The 22995-nt window shown below is 44.9% G+C and overlaps 1 protein-coding gene across 1 annotated transcript in view; it reads left to right on the forward strand.

Annotated features, from left to right (window-relative positions):
* LOC124716873 overlaps positions 1 to 22107 on the forward strand; it is a 44399-nt gene extending 22292 nt beyond the window's left edge. Inside the window, exons 3-4 of the mRNA XM_047243425.1 lie at positions 7544 to 7727; positions 21521 to 22107. Of these exons, the coding sequence (XP_047099381.1) occupies positions 7544 to 7727; positions 21521 to 21663 (327 nt within the window). The 3' untranslated portion in view covers positions 21664 to 22107. The remainder of the gene's footprint in view (positions 1 to 7543; positions 7728 to 21520) is intronic.
* The last annotated feature ends 888 nt before the right edge of the window (positions 22108 to 22995 follow it).

The raw sequence follows: 22995 nt of genomic DNA on the forward strand, positions 1-22995 counted from the left end.
TCACACCGGTCGGCCATGCACCTGTTCAGCAGACCTCGGTGTGACAGGGCTTGGAACGCCCTCTATGTGACATGTGTCACGTGAAGACTTAATATTACTGCTTTTGCGAGATATTAACACAAAATAACTCTTGTGCATTTGTGAATCATGAAGTAATTCAAATTTAAAATGTACGTAAAACACATAACAGACGAAGGGGGAAGGAAACATCTAAAATACGCTGGCGTATTGTTTTTAAAAAACCAACTTACAAAACATAAAAAAGATCGATAATAAGTTGTCAGAGTGCAGGACAAGTAAAAGAGAAAAAGAGAGGGAAAAAGAATAATATATGAATAATATGAAATGAGGTATAACACAGTTTTTTAAAAAGCATGATACCCACCATCTGGCATGGGAAGTTAGAAGTACAACGTACGTAATTTACGTAAAATTTTACGTTAAGACTAAGGAGTCGAATATATAAAAAAATAGTAATAGTACGAAAATGCCATTACGTAATAATTAAAATGCCGTGAAACACAGTATTCATTACAAAAAAGTCTGTAGGTGTGGATAAACACGTCTCGGTCACCTCTTGTTCACATTGACGGCACTTTGAACAGTCGACGTTAGATTTCAGATGTGTTACGACCCGTGGCTCCACCTTTCATTCGATCCCTGCGAAACCCTACATTTCAGCAGGATAATGCACGACCTCATGCTGCAGGTCCTGTACGGGCCTTTCTGCATACAGAAAATGTTCGACCTGCTGCCTTGGCCAGCACATTCTCCAGATTTCTCACGAACTGAAAACGTCTGGTCAATGGTGGCCGAGCAACTGGCTCGCCACAATACGCCAGTCACTACTCTTGATGAACCGTGGTATTGTGTTGAAGCTGCATGGGCAGCTGTACCTGTGCACGCCATCCAAGCTCTGTTTGACTCAATGCCCATGCGTATCGAGGCCGCTATTACGGCCAGAGGTGCTTGTTCTGGGTACTGGTTTCTCAGGAACTATGCACCCCAATTGCGTGAAAATGTAAACTCATGTCAGTTCTAATATACTTGTCCAATGAATAGCCGTTTATCATCTGCGTTTCTTCTTGGTGTAGCAATTTCAATGGCCAGTAGTGTATTTGTGGATGTCATCGAACTGTGTTTCTGGGCAGTTACGTATCACTAGAAAGTTACTTCCGTCTTTACGTTTTGCACGCACGTGTACTTAAGGGTTCGCGGACATTGCGAGCGGACGTCGCCACTTTATGTTTCGCTGACCACGCCGGCAGAGCGGAAAACGAAAGCGGAACGGAGCGGTCGGCCGCAAGAGCGCCCCCCCCCCCCCCCCCTTGACACCGTCTCGCACACGCACGTCACACAAGCACGGCAGGGCACGCCACGGCTCGCGGCGGTAATTAAGTAGGCGCGACGTACCGGGCACCCGCCAACTGCCGCCCCGCCTCGCAGCAAAGCACGCGCTTCTGGAGAAAGCCGCCCAACAATGCCGCCGAATGTGCCAATTCCCTCCTCCCACACTTTCTCTGTGCGCGGCTTCCCAGGCTGTCTGACATTTGCCTGACAGCTTCCGCGCTCCGAGTACCTTCGCCACTCTTGGTCTAGTGCCGCACAAGGCAACCAGAGACAGGAAGCCTTAAAAAAACAATACCTCGCCAGCTGGTATTTTTGTGTGCTCTTTCCAAGACGTCTGATCATGTAGGTCACGTTACTCTCTTAGAAAAACTAACATTTTATGGAACTGATACCTTTACGCACAGCGTGTCTGAACCATACTTAACAAAATGGTTCAAATGGCTCTGAGAACTATGGGATTTAACAGATGTGGTCATCAGTCACCTAGAACTTAGAACTACTTAAACCTAACTAACCTAAGGACATCACACACATCCATGCCCGAGGCAGGATTCGAACCTGCGACCGTAGCAGTCGCGCGGTTCCTAACTGAGCGCCTAGAACCGCTCGGCCACAACGGTCGGCCATACTTAACAAACAGAACGCAAAAGGGTTGTGCTAAATAATTCAGACAGACAGTGTCAGTAAGGTAGAAAATTTTAGTGACAGAGGAGAATAAGGGAGTCCCACACGGTTTAGTTTTGGGGCCACACCTGTTTGCTATGATATGACTTCTCAGTTAACAGTTTGGATTCCTTAGAAATATTGGAACACGTGAGGCAATACTGACCCTACGACTTATCTTAGAAGAGAGATTAAGAAAAGGCAAACGTACATTTATAGCATTTATAGACTTAGAGAAAGCTTTTGACAATGTTGGCTGGAATACTCTCTTTCAAATTCTCAAGGTGGCAGGGGCAAAATACAGGGAGCGAAAAGCTATTTACAATTTGTACAGAAACCAGATGGCAGTTATGAGTCGGGCGGCATGAAAGGGAAGCAGTGGTTGGGAAGGGAGTGAGACAGGGTTGTAGCCTCTCCCTGATGTTATTCAATCTGTATACTGAGCAAGCAGTAAAGGAAACAAAAGAAAAATTTGGTGTAGGTATTAAAATCCATGGAGAAGAAATAAAAACTTTGAGGTTCGCCGATGACATTGTAATTCTGTCAGAGACAGCATAAGACTTAGAAGAGCAGTTGAATGGAATGGAGAGTGTATTGAAAGGATGATATAAGATGAACATCAATAAAAGCAAAACGAGGATAATGGAATGTAGTCGAAATAAGTTGGGTGATGCTGAGGGAATTAGATTAGGAAATTAGACACATAAAGTAGTAAATGAGTTTTGCTATTTGGGGAGCAAAATAATTGATGATGGTCGAAGTAGAGAGGATACAAAATGTAGACTGGCAATGGCAAGGAAAGCGTTTCTGAAGAAGAGTAATTTGTTAACATCGAGTATAGATTTAAGTGTCAGGAGGTCGTTTCTGAAAGTATTTGTGTGGAGTGTAGCCATGTATGGAAGTGAAACATGGACGATAAATAGTTTGGACAAGAAGAGAATAGAAGCTTTCGAAATGTGATGCTACAGAAGAATGCTGAAGATTAGATGGTAGATCACATAACTATGAAGGAGGTATTGAATAGGATTGTGGAGAAGAGGAGTTTGTGGCACAACTTGACAAGAAGAAGCGATCGGTTGGTAGGACATGTACTGAGGCATCAAGGTATCACCAATTTAGTATTGGAGGGCAGCGTGGAGGGTAAAAATCGTAGAGGGAGACCAAGAGATGAATACACTAAGCAGATTCAGAAGGATGTAGGTTGCAGTAGGTACTGGGAGATGAAGAAGCTTGCACAGGATAGAGTAGCATGGAGAGCTGCATCAAACCAGTATCGGGACTGAAGACCAAAAGAACAACAACTGTTAACATTCAACAAGCAAAATTCGAACTTTTTACAAACGATAATAGTGTTACAATAAACCCCATTGAAGAGAAACTAACACAACAATTAGTAAGGGGTTTCAATTTTTTTTGTAAAGTATTATTAAGTTCAGTACCACGAAAAACTAGTCAAAAGTTGCAAATTTTACTGTTTTTATTCACTCGATTACTAGTTTCGGCCAGATATCTTCATGCGCCGTAATGGTTCGTTGCACGTTTTTGACATGGTTTTCACATCTTCGGAAACGCCATTTTTGACTATGCTACGGTGATCTGAAAATGTATATCGACCCGAAACTAGTCATCGAATGAAAAAAAGAGTAAAATTTGCAACTTAGGACTGGTTTTTGGTTGTGCTGATTATCAGAAGTTGCTGACTCACAGCTACCCCAGTTGTTCTCTGAAAACGGACTCTCTCAACAATTGATGTAGCACATGGGCAGGAGCTAATACGTAAGGTAGAATGCTCCAAAATTTTTGGGTGAACATATTGATGAAAGTTTGAACTGGAAAAAGCGTATTACTGAGCTTCAAAAACAATTAAATTCAGATGCTTTTCCTTTTCGTATAATTGCGAATCTTGGAAACAAATGTATCAACTGCCTGACATATTTTACATATTTCCACTCAATAATGTCTTATGGAATAATTTTCTGGGGTAAATCACCACTTAGAAAGAAAGTACTGATTGCACAAATACGAGCAGTAAGAATAATATTGGTGTTTACATACAGACATCATGGATCTACCTGTTAAAGGAGTTAGGCATTTTAACTATGCTTTCACGATACATATATTCGCTTGTGAAATTCCTCATAAGTAATCCACCACTATTTGAGAAGAACAGTGATGTCAATGCCTACAACACTAAAGGGACAAATTACCTTTATTACCACTTGTTAAACATTCTGTAGAATGTCTGATAGGTAGCGAAGAAAGTATTATATCTAATTTAAAGTCAGTTCTCCAGGAAAACTCCTACTATTCCTCTGGCATATTTCTGCTTAAACACTGGTATGTGGTAAAAAAAGTAGAATTGCATGAGTATGACAAAAATAGTAATGTATTCATTAATGTCAACACTAATAATGTATGCATATCCTGTAAAATGCATTGTTTGAGATCATTTCGATAAAAAAAAGGATCTTTCAAATGATCAATGGAACATGTGAGTAGCTAACTAACATCTACACCTACTTCTACTGAATAGTAATGTAATTATTATTTATTAGATTCTCCATGTTCAGTTAACATTTATTCTGCAACTGTTGTTCAGTTAATGAAAACCCATACCAGCTACTTGATTAGAACTGTATGAAGTCCATACACAACTGGTTTCATTCTTTATATTCAGCCATTATCAAAATGTAAATACATCATATGATAAATACATAGATGTCTATAATAGGAGATGAGAGACAATGCTTATATGAGGGACATTCAATAAGAAAAGCAATACTTTTTTTCTAAAAGTATGTGGTTTTATTCAGGATTCTATTACACCACATTATTCCCCAGTCCTTCGCTACAAAACCCTATTTTTCAACATAATCTCCTTGCAATGCGACAGCCTTACGCCACATTACTGGGAGGGTCTGTACGCCCCCATGGCACCACTCTAGTGGTCTACGCCGGAGCCAAAGTCTTGATGCATCAAATACCTGTCCATTATCCACATATTGGTTCTAATGGAGTGCATCCTTCATCAAACCAAACAGAAGGAAGTCAGAAGGTGCGATATCTGTGCTTTAGGGTGAATAAGGAAGAATAGTCCAATGAAGTTTTGTGACACCCTTCTAGCTGTGCAAAACTGTGTGAGGCTTTGCCTCTAATGAGGGTGTCCACACGTTCCTACAGTGCGGGAGTCACAACTGTGTGCGGACGGTTGGCACGCCGGAGATCGGACAAGTTTGCGCCACCTTCTTGCGATGATGACAGGTTCCTCGCCTAATGACTCACTGTGCTTTTGTTCACTACCATATCTGCATACACATAGCGCAAGCGCCTTTGAGTGTCTGCAATGCTCTGGTTTCCCATCAAAATGAACTCAGTGACAGCTCTCTGGTTGGAATGCACCTTTGTTACGCCATTTTCCAGGGTACATATTGCACCACCAGTTACTGGAACTTCATGAAACTATATGGGCTGAAGCAGGAATATTCCAAGACGTCCCACAACAAATTCTGCAGCTTTCCAACTCAGATTGGCCGAGAAAAAAATTGTTGCATTGCTTATTGAATGCCCCTTGTACACTGGTGAACGCTTTTTCCACATCGACAAATCCTGTGATGGGTTCTTGATTTCTCCTAATTCTCCCTCCTATTATCAATGGCAACGTCTAACTGCCTATCCAATGCGTTTATGTTACTTCAGATGAAACTGATAGTTTGTGTTCAAGTGCTCGAATGTATGTGAATTCCTGAGGGACCAAACTGCTGAGGTCATAGGTCCCTAGAATTACACACTACTTAAAGTAACTTATGCTAAGAACAACACATACACCTATGCCAAAGGAAGGACTCTAACCTCCGGCGGAAGGGGCCGCACAATCTGTGACATGACGCCTCTAACCGCACGACCACTCCCGCCCCAAAAACTGATAGTCATCCAACACATCCTCAGTTTTCTTTTCCATTGTTTTAGTTATTATTCTCGTCATGAACTTGTATGTGTGAGCCATTAAGCTGCGTTTGCAACAGTTCTCGCTCTTACCCTCCAATAATAATACACTCCTGGAAATTGAAATAAGAACACCGTGAAATCATTGTCCCAGGAAGGGGAAACTTTATTGACACACTCCTGGGGTCAGATACATCACATGATCACACTGACAGAACCACAGGCACATAGACACAGGCAACAGAGCACGCACAATGTCGGCACTAGTACAGTGTATATCCACCTTTCGCAGCAATGCAGGCTGCTATTCTCCCATGGAGACGATCGTAGAGATGCTGGATGTAGTCCTGTGGAACGGCTTGCCATGCCATTTCCACCTGGCGCCTCAGTTGGACCAGCGTTCGTGCTGGACGTGCAGACCGCGTGAGACGACGCTTCATCCAGTCCCAAACATGCTCAATGGGGGACAGATCCGGAGATCTTGCTGGCCAGGGTAGTTGACTTACACCTTCTAGAGCACGTTGGGTGGCACGGGATACATGCGGACGTGCATTGTCCTGTTGGAACAGCAAGTTCCCTTGCCGGTCTAGGAATGGTAGAACGATGGGTTCGATGACGGTTTGGATGTACCGTGCACTATTCAGTGTCCCCTCGACGATCACCAGTGGTGTACGGCCAGTGTAGGAGATCGCTCCCCACACCATGATGCCGGGTGTTGGCCCTGTGTGCCTCGGTCGTATGCAGTCCTGATTGTGGCGCTCACCTGCACGGCGCCAAACACGCATACGACCATCATTGGCACCAAGGCAGAAGCGACTCTCATCGCTGAAGACGACACGTCTCCATTCGTCCCTCCATTCACGCCTGTCGCGACACCACTGGAGGCGGGCTGCACGATGTTGGGGCGTGAGCGGAAGACGGCCTAACGGTGTGCGGGACCGTAGCCCAGCTTCATGGAGACGGTTGCGAATGGTCCTCGCCGATACCCCAGGAGCAACAGTGTCCCTAATTTGCTGGGAAGTGGCGGTGCGGTCCCCTATGGCACTGCGTGGGATCCTGCGGTCTTGGCGTGCATACGTGCGTCGCTGCGGTCCGGTCCCAGGTCGACGGGCACGTGCACCTTCCGCCGACCACTGGCGACAACATCGATGTACTGTGGAGACCTCACGCCCCACGTGTTGAGCAATTCGGCGGTACGTCCACCCGGCCTCCCGCATGCCCACTATACGCCCTCGCCCAAAGTCCGTCAACTGCACATACGGTTCACGTCCACGCTGTCACGGCATGCTACCAGTGTTAAAGACTGCGATGGAGCTCCGTATGCCACGGCAAACTGGCTGACACTGTCGGCGGCGGTGCACAAATGCTGCGCAGCTAGCGCCATTCGACTGCCAACACCGCGGTTCCTGGTGTGTCCGCTGTGCCGTGCGTGTGATCATTGCTTGTACAGCCCTCTCGCAGTGTCCGGAGCAAGTATGATGGGTCTGACACACCGGTGTCAATGTGTTCTTTTTTCCATTTCCAGGAGTGTAGATAATTGAAGATTTTCCAGACGGGCAGTAGCGCTGACGGTGTTTTCGCTTTGTAGACCCTGGTCGCGACGCTGGTGGCGGCGTGCAGCGGCGGCCTGCTGAACCACGGCGGGCATTATGGCGGCGCCACGTCGTACCAGAACGTGCACATCGAGAGCCACGGCTCCGTGCCTGTGCCAGTGGCGTCTGGACACCACGGAGGTTTCGGCGGCGGACACGGCATCGCTCTCGCTGACGGAGGTAACCTCGACACGCAGCTGCCATCGAGAATTAATTATACTGCAGGGGATAGGCAATATAATGTGACCAGTGGTAGTAATGGGATGGTTGCTTGACGGTCTACAACGCAGGTAAGGCACCTGTTGCCCTGGACTGTGCGTGTTCAGTATGGACTAGGCACCAGTGCACGATCTTTACGAGTAGTGCACATTTCCAATTTGCGTTCAGAGGCCGAGGTCGAAGTGCAATGAAAGACTTAACAGAGTTCCAAAGAGGTCGGATTGTGGAGGTCCGATTAGCTGGAGCGCCAGTAAACAAGACAGCCAACTTACTGAATGCTTCGAGACCAACTGTTTCAACAGTCATGATAGCCTACACAAAATATGGGAAGACATCATTTTGTAAACGTCACAGTGGGTGCAAATCACAACTAAATGACAGAGATCGTCATATGCTGCAGAGCTCAATAACCATCTTATCGACACTGTCCGTCAAAAACTCCATACAGCGAATATTCGTGGACGAGCTGCTATACCAGAACCATTAGTGACGACAACCAACGCAAAGGCGCGAAAAAAATGGTGTCAGGAGCATAAATCCTGGAGGGCTGATCAGTGGAAGTACGTCATACGGTCCGACGAGTCAACGCTTTCGTTATTTCCAACAACGGGCCAGGTTTACGTCTGGAGGACGCCAAAACAGGCCTATAATCCTGATTGCTTGATTCCAGCTGTTAAGCATGGCCGGCCGGTGTGGCCGTGCGGTTAAAGGCGCTTCAGTCTGGAACCGCGTGACCACTACGGTCGCAGGTTCGAATCCTGCCTCGGGCGTGGTTGTGTGTGATGTCCTTAGGTTAGTTAGGTTTAATTAGTTCTAAGTTCTAGGGGACTGATGACCGCAGATGTTAAGTCCCATAGTGCTCAGAGCCATTTTGTTAAGCATGGAGGTGGAAATGTGACGGTGTGGGCAGCCATATCACGATATTCTGCTGGCCACATCGTTGCTCTCAAAGGCCGTGTTACAGCCGACGATTATGTGAACATTTTAGGTGATCAGGTGCACCCCATGATTCAAATGTTGTTCCCCAACAGCGATGCCATATTTCAGGACGATAATGCACCCATTCAAACAGCCAGGGCAGTACAATCGTGGTATGAGGAGCATACGACAGAATTGCGACTTCTTCCCCACCAAGCACAGTCCCCGGACTTGAACATTATGGAACACTTGTTGGGCGGTATTGGAGGGCAGACTCCAGAGCAGATTTCCGCCTCCCTCGCCACTACAGGAGTTAGAAGAGGTTCTGTTCGAAGGGTGGCGTAACATTCCACTGGAAACTATAGAGTCATTATATGCCACTATTCCAAGAAAAATCGCAGCTGTATTACAGGCAAATAGGGGTCCAACTCCTTATTAATAAACCATTCCAAAGTGAATACACGTGTTCACATTATGTTGCCTATCCCTGTATGTGAATAACGGCTTTTGCAGTGAATGCTATTGGTGAGATCTTCTCGGTTTATGAGCCGAGTCGTGGTGTCGTGTTGTCAAAGCATTTCGACGAGTTTCCCACACTTCATCTTTAGGCGAAGTGTCAGGTACATGACCAGTTCGCTTCTTTTACACACTGTTTAAAATCAAGAGTATACTTGTTTCAGCTAAACGTCGACATGGCTACAGGCTGCTGGTGTATACAACAGCAGATGCGACTGTGCTATGCAGTATATGAACCAGACACAGCGATGGATCTCTCAGTGCTGTTTGGAACGTGGCTGGAGCTTTCGCCACATACAAATTATCAGGTCTACAATGGCAGAGAATGGCATCAACAAAGTATACATGTCTTTGAACAGATAAGGTCCTGAGCCAGGCCTTTGGGTTCTGGGAGTCAGTCATCAAACTATACTATATACTCCGTTTGAACAAGCCTCAGAAGGCCAAATTATACTGGTCAACCACCATGTCATCCTCAACCAAAGAGACGTCACTGTATGTGGATATGGAATGGCATGGAATGTGGTGAGCACACTGCTCTCCAGACTGTTGTCAGTTTTCGTGACCAGACCCACTACTTCTCAGTCAGGCAGCTCCTCAATTAGCCTCACAAGGGCTGAGTGCACCCCTCTTACCAACAGGCCTCGACAGACCCAGACGATTAGCCATACAAGTGCTAGCCAGGCGTGACAGTGCTGAACTTGAGTGATCTGATTGGAGCCAGTCTTACCACAGCATCGAGGCCATTGGCCTAGACCATCTAGACACTATGGAAATACATAATGATCTTGTCAACTGGGCAGCTGTTTCCAACTGACCTCCACATGGAATGTGGCTTTAGCAAAAATTTGTCAGGAACGCTCTGATGTGACAGTGGGGGAGGCAGTAGTTGGAATAGTCAGGCAGCATCAGGATTCTGTGTGAGGATCCCGCTCCTCCCCGGCCAGCCAAAGTGGCCGTGTGGTACTAGGAGCCGCAGTCTGGAAGCGGAGACCACTACAGTCACAGGTTCGAATCCTGCCTCAGGCATGGATGTGTGTGATGTCCTTAGGTTAGTTAGGTTTAACTAGTTCTAGGGGACTAGTGGCCTCAGAAGTTGAGTCCCATAGTGCTCAGAGCCATTTGAACCAACCCACTCCACCCCACCAGGAGAACCCACACCCCACCCCCTACTCCTGTCACGATATCTCCTCCAGAGGTAGGCGATTGTCCTATCAATTTGGCATTCTACGTTCAAGCAGCTGTAAGGGAAGATAGAGAACATGAACCCAACACTTTGTCTGGTTTTATACATTCTACCTCCAGGACAGAAAAATGTCTAAGACTCCTCAAGAGTCTCTCGTCCAAGTGAAATACACTACCGTTCATGAAAATCCCAACACCAAGACAGATCATTAGAATGTTAGTATTCCACAGATTAGGACATGAAATTATGCTGATGACCATATTTACAGAATTGCACATGTGCTTTGACCATGAGAATTCACTATGGCGTGAAGCTGCAGTCGGAGCCTGTAGACGTCGTCGCATGAAATTAAACAGGGACTGGATATGCTGCCGGGGAAACACACTGCTTCCCAGTTCGTAGGCTCGTCCACAGGTCACTGACAGTGGTTGTATGAGGACCAGGGTGAAGAAGCTGCTGACTGAGCATACCCCAGACATTTTTGATGGCAGACATGTCAGACGAACGTGCAGCTCAGGGAAGCAGTGGTAAACGTTGACCTTCGAAGATGGCTTGTACACATGTCATTGTAGCCAGGCATTGTCCTGCTGAAATATGGCATGCAGAGGGACAGTGCATCAAGCTCTAAAACATCCCTGATGCACCAGTCGATGTCCAGATACGTAGGAGACGAGTTCACGTACTGTTGCCAATGGAACCACAAACCATCGCACTCGGTGTCTGTCAATTATGCCGCTCAGCAATTCAGTATGCCCGATCATGTTCGCCATGCTACCTTCACACAAGCACGCGACCATATCTGTAAGACAAACTGAAGCGAGTTTCGTCCGAAAACAGTACCTTTCGCTACTCAGCACGCCAGTGATTCTGTTCGCGTGCCTATTGCAGTCTGAGGCGCTGGTGGTTCTGGTCAGTGGAAGCCGACGCAATGCCATGCGTGCTGATGGTCCAGCCCGCAGCGGACAATGTTGAGCTCTCGACGCAGACATGTGCACACTCGTTGCAGTGCTGCATCATCGAGTCAACACTGATACTAAAATGTAGACTTTCACGGCCGGAAATGTCATGTCCATTACAATTATCCGGGCTGTTATGCCGTGGTGGGTTGGTAAATTCTTTGTCAAATCCCAACGTTTCGTCCCCGTCTACGGGAGACATCTTCAAGGGGGTCTGTAGCTCGATGCAAGGTCCAACACACCCACTGGCTGGCTACTGTAGCATGTCATGGTACGACAAACCCATTTCCCAGAGACCACTTGTTCTGCCCCATTGGAGCTCACTCGCAGGACGGTATTACACCCTTTGATGTCGACCAAGAAAACCGGACACTTCTCGCACGTTTCCACTCCGTTCGATGGCTCTCCACTGACCAAGCCTGGCGTAACACTGGCATGTCCCGTCACACAAAAGAGGGCATTTCTGATCTACATGCACACCATCTCTCTGTGATCTTAACCAGCCTTTATGGGTGAAGTGGCCTACACGTCCTCCGATTTTGGAGTGATTCATACCATATCTTCTAGGTGCTCCAATTTTCCCAAACATTTGTAATGTAGCTATCCAAAATGTCCATTATCTTAGTTTTATGTTGCAGCCACCAATAATAGCATTCACACATTTCGTTAAGCACACGACTCCATTCTTGTTTAAGTTCGGCGATTTCTGCTGTGTCACGGAAAAACCGCATAATTAGTAATGATTTGCTGTCCCTGAAAAAAGATACCTACATCTTCCCTGACTGGATCTTCAACTTGCGAATCAGTTATCAGTTATGACAATGGGCACATCTGCATTACACATTTCCTGTTTTACCAGTCGCTTGCACCAATCTGTCATTGCTGTCAGCTGTTGGTGAAGTCAGTATTTACTTAGCACAGATCAGCGCACTTTATGACCTGCCCAAAGGTCCCAGAAATGAGTTACTGCATAGCAGCAACTCCCTGCATGGTGAAGAGTATTTAAACCGACAAACTCTGGGAGGTTGTAGGGGACATAAAAACAAATATTTTTCCCTAATGTCATTTTTTTGTATGTGGAGTAGTTAAACCGGTAGAGGAAGATTTCTCTGGCTGCAAATTAATTAAACCAACAAACGCTTTTCATGGTGTGGGTTCCTGTAGTCATGTCCTAGTTCATGAACCACAGGCAACGTATGAGTGGCCAAGTAAGTGGTCCCGACAGTCGGGATACCAGTTACTCTGGAATAAAGCTGGGCATCTCGGACATATTCTGAGGCGTGGTCACCTTTGCGCTCATACGGCAAAGACTACCAAATCCACCGGTTAGTCCCTCAACCGTTAGGGGTAAAACCCAATGGGACTCGGGGCAAGTAAGGCTAGCAACCTGCTTCCCTGGTACTTTAAATATGATGCTGGCAACAATCAGAGCAAAATGCCTCGGACCTTTGGAGGTGACGGAGTCCCACCTCTAACTGACAAACCAGGGACTCCTAAAATACGACTTGGCAAACAAATGGTAATGAGATGGGGAGCTATTAATATCAATGGAGGCTACTCTGGGAAGAAGGTAGAGCTGGCAGAGGCTGCAAGTAAGATGGGGCTGGACGTTTTAGCTGTTAGTGACATTCGGGTAAGGGGTGAGAAAGAAGAGGAAGTGGGAGAATACAAGGTCTACCTGTCAGGAGTCAAAGCAGGAATAGCACAATGGGGTGTAGGGCTTTACATCAGGAAAGAAATGCAACCCAGTGTAGTTGCAATAAGGTATGTAAACGAACGACTGATGTGGATAGATTTGACAGTGTCTAGCAAGAAAATTAGAATTGTGTCAGTATATTCGCATTGTGAAGGGACAGATCAAGATAAGATGGATAGTTTTTATGAGGCACTCAGTGATGTAGCTGTTAGAGTAAAGGACAAGAACAGTGTTTGCTCATGCGTGATTTTAATGCCAGGATTGGAAATCGAACAGGAGGGTATGAAAAGGTTATGGGTAAATTTGGAGAGGATATGGAGGCCAACAGGAACGGGAAACAACTCTTGGATTTCTGTGCCAGTATGGGCTTAGTAATCACAAACTCCTTTTTTAAACATAAGAACATTCACCGATATACTTGAGAACGCAGGGGAACCAGATCTGTCATTGACTATATAATAACAGATCAGGAATTCAGGAAGGCTGTGAGGAACACACATGTATTCAGGGGATTCTTTGATGACACTGATCATTATTTAATCTGCAGTGAAATTGGGATTGTGAGGCCGAAGGTGCAGGAGGTCAGGTCCATATGTAGGAGGATAAGAGTGGAGAAACTTCAGGATAAGGAAATCAGGCACAAGTACATAACAGCGATCTCAGAAAGGTACCAGTTAGTTGAATGTAGTCAATTACAGTCATTGGAAAAGGAATGGACTAGGTACAGGGACACAGTACTAGAAGTGGCTAAAGAATTTCTTGGAACAGTAGTGTGTAAAAGTAGGATGAAGCAAACAGCTTGGTGGAATGACACAGTCAAGGCAGCCTGTAAAAGGAAAAAGAAGGCGTATCAAAAATGGCTACATTCTAGAATTCAGGTAGACAGAGAAAGTTATGTTGAAGAAAGAAACAAAGCCAAACAGATAATTGCAGCATCCAAGAAGAAATCTTGGGAAGACTTTGAAAACAGGTTGGAGAGACTATGGGTCAAGCTGCTGGAAAACCATTCTGGAGTGTAATTAGCAGTCTTCGAAAGGGAGGTAAGAAGGAAATGACAAGCAGGTGTATTTTGGACAGGTTAGGAAAACTGCTGGTGAATCCTGTGGATGCCCCTGGCAGATGGAGGGAATATTTTGAAGAGTTGCTCAATGTAGGTGAAAATACGATCAGTAATGTTTCAGATTTCGAGGTAGAATGGGATAGGAATGATGATGGAAATAGGATCACATTTGAGGAAGTGGAGAAAATGGTCAATAGATTGCAGTGCAATAAAGCAGCTGGGGTGGATGAAATTAAGTCGGAACTCATCAAATACAGTGGAATGTCAGGTCTTAAATGGCTACACAGGATAATTGAAATGGCGTGGGAGTCGGGACAGGTTCCATCAGACTGGACTAAAGCAGTAATCACACCAATCTTTAAACATGGAAACAGAAAAGACTGTAACAACTGCAGAGGTATCTCTTTAATCAGTGTTGTGGGTAAAATCTTCTCAGGTATTGTTGAAAGGAAAGTGCGAGTATTAGTTGAGGATAAATTGGATAAAAATCAGTGTGGGTTTAGGCCTCTTAGAGGTTGTCAGGACCAGATCTTTAGCTTACGGCAAATAATGGAGAAGTGTTATGAGTGGAACAGGGAATTCTATCTATGCTTTATAGATCTAGAAAAGGCATATGACCAGGTTCCTAGGAGGAAGTTATTGTCTGTTCTACGAGATTATGGAATAGGAGGCAAACTTTTGCAAGCAATTAAAGGTCTTTACATGGATAGTCAGGCAGCAGTTAGTGTTGACGGTAAATTGAGTTCATGGTTCAGAGTAGTTTCAGGGGTAAGACAAGGCTGCAACCTGTCTCCACTGTTGTTCATATTATTTATGGATCATATGTTGAAAACAATAGACTGGCTGGGTGAGATTAAGATATGTGAACACAAAATAAGCAGTCTTGCATATGCGGATGACTTAGTTGTGATGGCAGATTCGATTGAAAGTTTGCAAAGTAATATTTCAGAGCTAGATCAGAAATGTAAGGACTATGGTATGAAGATTAGCATCTCCAAAACGAAAGTAATGTCAGTGGGAAGGAAATATAAACGGATTGAGTGCCAAATAGGAGGAACAAAGTTAGAACAGGTGGACGGTTTCAAGTACTTAGGATGCATATTCTCACAGGATGGCAACATCGTGAAAGAACTGGAAACGAGGTGTGGCAAAGCTAATGCAGTGAGCGCTCAGCTACGATCTACTCTCTTCTGCAAGATGGAAGTCAGTACCAAGACTAAGTTATCTGTGCACCGTTCAATCTTTCGACCAACTTCGTTGTATGGGAGCGAAAGCTGGGTGGATTCAGGTTACATTATCAACAAGGTTGAGGTTACGGATATGAAAGTAGCTAGGATGATTGCAAGTACTAGTAGATGGGAACAATGGCAGGAGGGTGTCCACAATGAGGAAATCAAAGAAAAACTGGGAATGAACTCTATAGATGTAGCAGTCAGGGCGAACAGGCTTAGATGGTGGGGTCATGTTACACGCATGGGAGAAGCAAGGTTACCCAAGAGACTCATGGGTTCAGCAGTAGAGGGTAGGAGGAGTCGGGGCAGACCATGGATAAGGTACCTGGATTCGGTTAAGAATGATTTTGAAGTAATAGGCTTAACATCAGAAGTGGCACCAATGTTAGCACTGAATGGGGGATCATGGAGGAATTTTATAAGGGGGACTATGCTCCAGACTGAACGCTGTAAGGCATAATCAGTCGTAAATGATGATGATGATGATGAACACTTTTCCATTTTTTATGACCAGGAGACAACACATTAACACAACCCAATTTCAATTACAGTAGATTTTCAAATATGCCTCCATTGACACGTAAACAAAGGTTACACCGTCGGATCATGTTCTGACACGGGCAAAAACCCCAGGAGTATCCTGAATTGTTCCTGCTGCCGCTACTATCCGGGCAACCAGATCCTCTTCTGATGCAACAGGAGTTGCGCATCTCTCCCCACACAAAAAAGTCGAGAGGGGACATATCTGGGGATCGAGCAGGCCATGGTACAGACCACCTCTACCAATCCACATTTCTGGGAAACGTCGGCCCAGGAATCGACGCACACGACGACTGAAAAGTGCCGGCGCCCCGTCATGTTGAAACCACATGCGTTGTCTTGTAGGGAGCGGGTAGTTGATTAACCCACTATGCAGCTCGTCCGTTGTGGTGCGCTACGTAGTACGCTCCAACCATATCAATGTTTTCACTCCAGGTGTATCGCTCCATTAGTAAACAGAGACAATGCACTACTACACTGGTGGACAGCAGTTGCCTACAACTGAAGAGCGTAATACACCCTCTAACAACTGAAGATCGTAATACGGCCTCTAACAACTGAAGAGCGTAATACAGCCTCCACCGGTTTAAATAATACTCATAGGAAAAAATTACATTAGGGAAAAATATTTGTTTAGATGTCCCCTACAACCTCCCAGAGTTTGTCGGTTTAAATACTTTTCATCGTGTGCCATCACATTCCTTGTGCAAACCTTTCAGTGATCTTGCAGATAAAGATTACTCTGCAATTCTCACTTATGTTCCTGCCAGAAAGTTCATCAAGCCATCTTCAGACTATTTATCTTCCATTCTACTCTCTAACAGCGCACGGGAGAAACGAATACTTAAACCTTTCCGTGCAAGCACTGATTTCTTTTATTTTATTACAGTGGTCATTCCTCCATGTATAGGTGGGTGTCAACAAAATGTTTTCGCACCCGGAGGAGAATGTTGAGGACTGAAATTTGGTGTAAAAATCTAGCCACAACAAAAAACTCCAAATCGCATATCATATCGTGACAGTCTCTCCCCCCTGTTTCGCGATAGTAAAAACGAGCTACCCTTCTTTGAACTTAATCGACGCACTCCGTCAACCATATCTGGTAAGGTTCCCATATCGCAGAGCAATTCGCTGTCAGTCTCTTTAGTGGACCGGTTGCCTCTTTTAAGTGTTCTGCCAATAAAATGAAGACTTTGGGTTGCCTTCCTAGCAACATTATCTATGCGATCGTTTCAATGTATGTCGTTCGTAATTGTAATTCCTAGGTATTTAGCTGAACTGAAAACCTTTAGCTCTATTTGATTTCTCGTGTAACCGAAATTTAACGGATTTCTTTTAGTACTCACGTGGATGGCCTCGCATTTTTCCTTATTTCAGGTCAATTGATAGTTTTCGCGTCATACAGATATCTCGTCTAAATAATTTCGCAATTGGTTTTGATCTTCTGATGGCTTTACTAAGCGGTAAACGACAGCACCATCTGCAAACTGCATAAGACGGCTGCTCAGCTTGTCTCTTAAATCTTTTATATAGATTAGGAACAGCAGAGACCGGTAACACTTTCTTGGGGAACGCCAGATATCACTCCTGTTTTACTCGAATACTTTCCGTCAAGTGCTACGAACTGTAACCTTTCTGATAAGAAATAACGAATGCTCTCGTGCATCTGAGACGATACTCCACAGGCACTCCCTTTGAGTAGAAGTATGTTGTAAGAAACGGTGTCAAAAGTCTTCTGGAAAGTCAGAAATATGGAATGAATTTGCGATAGCCTGTCGGCAGCACTCATTACTTCGTGAGAATAAATGGCTCTGAGCACTATGGGACGTAACATCTGTGGTCATCAGTCCCCTAGAACTTAGAACTACTTAAACCTAACTAACCTAAGGACAGCACACACATCCATGCCCGAGGCAGGATTCGAACCTGCGACCGTAGCAGTCGCGCGGTTCCGTACTGAGCGCCTAGAACCGCTAGACCACCGCGGCCGGCTGAGAATAAATCTCCAGCTGTATTTCACAAGAACGATATTTTCTGAGTCTGTGCTGACCGTGTGTAAACAGATCGTTCTCCTTGAGGTAATTGACAATATTGGACACAGTATATGTTCCGAAACTGTGCTGCAAAACGTCTTTAGTGATGTGAAACTGTTGTTCATCGGACTATTCTTACATCCTTTGAGTAGTGATGAAACCTGTGCGACTTCCGGATACGTGCGTTTGCATACGATTGTCAAATACGGAGCTACTATACATCAGCATACACTGAAAGGAATCTAACTAGTACACAATCCGGAACGGAATAATTACCCTTATTAGATGAATTACGTTGCTTTGCTACAGGAAGGGTATCCACTTATAAGTTTCTCCTGCTGGCAGAAATTCTTGATTCGAATTCTGGAATATTTGCTTCGCGTTTGGCGTAGCAATTACTGAAAACCCTATTTACTAACTTCGCTTTAGTGGCACTGCCTTCGGTAACATTTCCATTGCTATCCTGCAGTGAAGGTATTGACTGTCTCGCTGCTGAAAGAATTTTGAGACAGAGTTTTGTTGTGGAAAATATTGAAAGCATTCGATTGAAGTTCCCGCTAAATTTAGAGCTTCTGTAAAACTTCGCATTCGTGCAATATTTTAAATTTGGCATGAAGTTTTCTGACTAGTTTTGTGTGCCATTAGGTCAGTTCCGTCTTTTATTAATTTATTTGGTGTAAATCTCTCCATTATTATCGATACTATTTCTTTGAATTTAAGCCGCATCTGGTCTACACTTTCATACGTGGATCGGAAGGAATGGGAACTGTCTCTTGGGAAGGCGTCAAGTGAGTTTTTACAGGGTGTTTCAAATATTTGAAACGGCAATAAAAACTAAACGAGCAGCGATAGAAATACACCGTTTGTTGCAATATGCTTGGGACAACAGTACATTTTCAGGCAGACAAACTTTCGAAATTACAGTAGTTACAATTTTCAACAACAGATGGCGCTGCCGTCTGGGAAACTCTATAGTACGACATTTTCCACATATCCACCATGCGTAGCAATAATATGCGGTAGTCTCTGAATGAAATTACCCGAAACCTTTGACAACGTGTCTGGCGAAATGGCTTCACATGCAGATGAGATGTACTGCTTCAGCTGTTCAATTGTTTCTGGATTCTGGCGGTACACCTGGCCTTTCAAGTGTCCCCACAGAAAGAAGTCACAGGGGTTCATGTCTGGCGAATAGGGAGGCTAATCCACGCCGCCTCCTGTATGTTTCGGATAGCCCAAAGCAATCACACGACCATCGAAATATTCATTCACGAAATTAAAGACGTCGGCCGTGCGATGTGGCCGGGCACCATCTTGCATAAACCACGAGGTGTTCACAGTGTCGTCTAAGGCAGTTTGTACCGCCACAAATTCACGAAGAATGTCCAGATAGCGTGATGCAGTAATCGTTTCGGATCTGAAAAATGGGCCAATGATTCCTTTGGAAGAAATGGCGGCCCAGACCAGTACTTTTTGAGGATGCAGGGACGATGGGACTGCAACATGGGGCTTTTTGGTTCCCCATATGCGCCAGTTCTGTTTATTGACGAAGCCGTCCAGGTAAAAATAAGCTTCGTCAGTAAACCAAATGCTGCCCACATGCATATCGCCGTCATCAATCCTGTGCACTATATCGTTAGCGAATGTCTCTCGTGTAGCAATGGTAGCGGCGCTGAGGGGTTGCTGCGTTTGAATTTTATATGGATAGAGGTGTAAACTCTGGCGCATGAGACGATACGTGGACGTTGGCGTCATTTGGACCGCAGCTGCAACACGGCGAACGGAAACCCGAGGCCGCTGTTGGATCACCTGCTGCACTAGCTGCGCGTTGCCCTCTGTGGTTGCCATACGCGGTCGCCCTACCTTTCCAGCACGTTCATCCGTCACGTTCCCAGTCCGTTGAAATTTTTCAAACAGATCCTTTATTGTATCGCTTTTCGATCCTTTGGTTACATTAAACCTCCGTTGAAAACTTCGTCTTGTTGCAACAACACTGTGTTCTAGGCGGTGGAATTCCAACACCAGAAAAATCCTCTGTTCTAAGGAATAAACCATGCTGTCTACAGCACACTTGCACGTTGTGAACAGCACACGCTTACAGCAGAAAGACGACGTACAGAATGGCGCACCCACAGACTGCGTTGTCTTCTATATCTTTCACATCACTTGCAGCGCCAACTGTTGTTGAAAGTTGTAACTACTGTAATTTCGAAAGTTTGTCCGCCTGAAAATGTACTGTTGTCCCAAGCATATTGCAACAAACGGTGTATTTCTATCGCTGCTCGTTTATTTTTTATTGCCGTTTCAAATATACCGGTCATTTTTGAAACACCCTGTATCTGCTTTTTTAAACAGACATATTTTACGTTTGTTTTTGGTGGGTTTGGATGTTACGGTATTCACTTTCGTTACAACGACCTTCTGGTCACTAATCCCTCTATCCGTCATGATGCACTCAATTTTTCTCAGGATTATTTGTTCAAAATAATTTTCGGAGAAAGCATTCAGTACGGTGTCGTAAGATGTGTTACGCCGTCACCGACTGTAAACATATCGAAGGTAGATTGAAGTCACCAAACCGCATAATTTATGAGTGAAGTACCTACTGGAAATGAAACAAGTCTTCTTCGAACTGTTCAGCAACTGTATCACCTGGGTCGGGAGATCGATAAAAGGAACCCATTATTAACGTATTCCCGTATAACCTCTGCACATACTAACTGGTTCAATGGTTCAAATGGCTCTGAGCACTATGGGACTTTAAGTTCTGAGGTCATCAGTCCCCTAGAACTTAGAACTACTTAAACCTAGCTAACCTAAGGACATCACACACATCCATGCCCGAGGCAGGATTCGAACGTGCGACCGTAGCAGTCGCGCGGTTCCACACTGTAGCGCCTAGAACCGCTCGGTCACCCCGGCCGGCTGCACATACTAACTCACACGAACTATCTGCTTCCGTTTCGCTACAAGACAGACTGTAACAACACACACTAAAGAACTTGTTTGAATTAATGTTTGTATCCACGCACTAGTGTTACCAACTTGCGTCTTATTTGGTAATGCGATAACATCAAGTTTTCTGCAAATGAGATGGCCTTAATCTCTGGCGTAAGGACCACTACTTCTGAAGAAGGTATTTTTACAAATATCGAAACTTAGGTCAAGGGCTAGTCAACCTTTGTTTGCAACTGTTTGGTTGATTTCTCAACCAGCAACTCAGAGACTTCAGGGATTTTTTCCATCAGATTAGAAAACCTTTTTCAGACACCTCCCACGGTTTGGAATAGCTCTTATTGAGTTTTAGTGTCTTGGCAGAAGATTCGGTACTCTGGTAACTGTGACTGCATTACTGCACCACAAAGTTAGGCCCCTTCTAGCACATTTGAAGGCAGTTCCCTTTCATCGCAGAGGTGTTCGCTGTAATCCTCTTATCTATCTGCGCTTTTCATACACAACACAGATTACCCATCCACACGCCATGCTCATACTGTTTTCTGTTCTGCGTTTGCAATTAATCTTCATTTTGCCCAGATTTTCTTTATGATTATCTCTTCTCGACTATCTTTATTTTGATATTACAGTAGCCCGTCACAGCTGGAACTTGTCGTCCACAGGTCACCACGGACTGGAGCTAGGAGCTGGTCTTCTCCAGCACGATGGAGGCCTGGGCTTGGCAGCCATCGGGGGCGGACACGACTTTGGAGGACACCTGGAAGGCGGCTTCGACGGCGGCTACGGAGGCGGTCTCCACCACTAACCCTTTCACACTCCAGCCCTCCATCACTAGACATCAACTACCCTCACCAACACATATTCCCAGCCCTCGACTGCTAGTTGCGCACTTCTGTGATCAACGTCGTCACCACATCATTCACCTTCCATCCACATCCAAACTTCTATGCACCCTCATGATTCAACAACATGAGCGACACGGCCTTCTCTCATCACATGCCAGCACTAAACATTCCTTTCGCCTTCCATTGTTCATTACATCCGACGTGTCTCGGCTGCACAGTGTCAAGAACGTACACCTCTCCCATCTCGTGAAGTCACAAAACTCATGCTTAAGCCACTCGAACATCAACGTATTCACCAACTGGCTTCAATCCCATAACTGATGTGAGGATGCCCAAAAGCAGTATTACCATTTTGTAATGAAGATTTGTAGAAAAAATAGTAATAAAAATCTTTTATGTCCAGAGTTGAATTGTTTATCTGTAACTCCTGTCACCTGAATTTCCACTACGTCCCATAGCCCTATCACTTCTTATCCCACACACTACTTAAGGCACTGTCATGGATCGACAGGAGACTCACAAATTAAAACCAGTAAATAAACAAGGTTCAAAATGGTTCAAATGGCTCTGAGCACTATGCGACTTAACTTCTGAGGTAATCAGTCGCCTAGAACTTAGAACTAATTAAACCGAACTAACCTAAGTACATCACACACACCCATGCCCGAGGCAGGATTCGAACCTGCGACCGTAGCAGCAGCGCGGTTCCAGACTGAAGCGCCTAGAACCGCACGGCCACAGCGGCCGGCAAATAAATAAGGACTTAAGTTGTTTAGTACTACTATAATTGCTCTTCATTGTGTAGAAAGGTAAATAACTAACTCTAATTTCCACAGTTCCGCAGGATACACATTGAAAGGTAACTTGTTTGGCGTATTTAATTGACTGAGAATGTTGGCAAAATTTCGTGTACTAACAACATTTATTTTACTAAACAAGTTATAGACTGGATTCCCTAAACAACTTACGGAACAAGTTATAGATTGAATTCCCTAAACAACTTACAGAAGGGTAGAAGGCAAAACTGTACAGGTTGCACAGAACAAATATTTGGGGAGCATGGTAACTAATAACCGGACGAGTGAAAAAGAAATAACAGCTGCAATGGAAACGGTAGGTTTAAAAAAAATGAGTTAGCGGAAAGAGTGAAGGAGCGAAGGTTAGCCTGGTTAAGAAAAAAAAAGCAGACTGGGTGGGACATACACCGCGAGGAAATGGAATTTCGACAGAAAGTAGCGATGATACAGTGGAAGGACAGAAGAAAATACGAAGGTGAAGAATAAAACTTGTAG

Source organism: Schistocerca piceifrons, chromosome 9, assembly GCF_021461385.2.
Source record: "Schistocerca piceifrons isolate TAMUIC-IGC-003096 chromosome 9, iqSchPice1.1, whole genome shotgun sequence".
NCBI lineage: Eukaryota > Metazoa > Arthropoda > Insecta > Orthoptera > Acrididae > Schistocerca > Schistocerca piceifrons.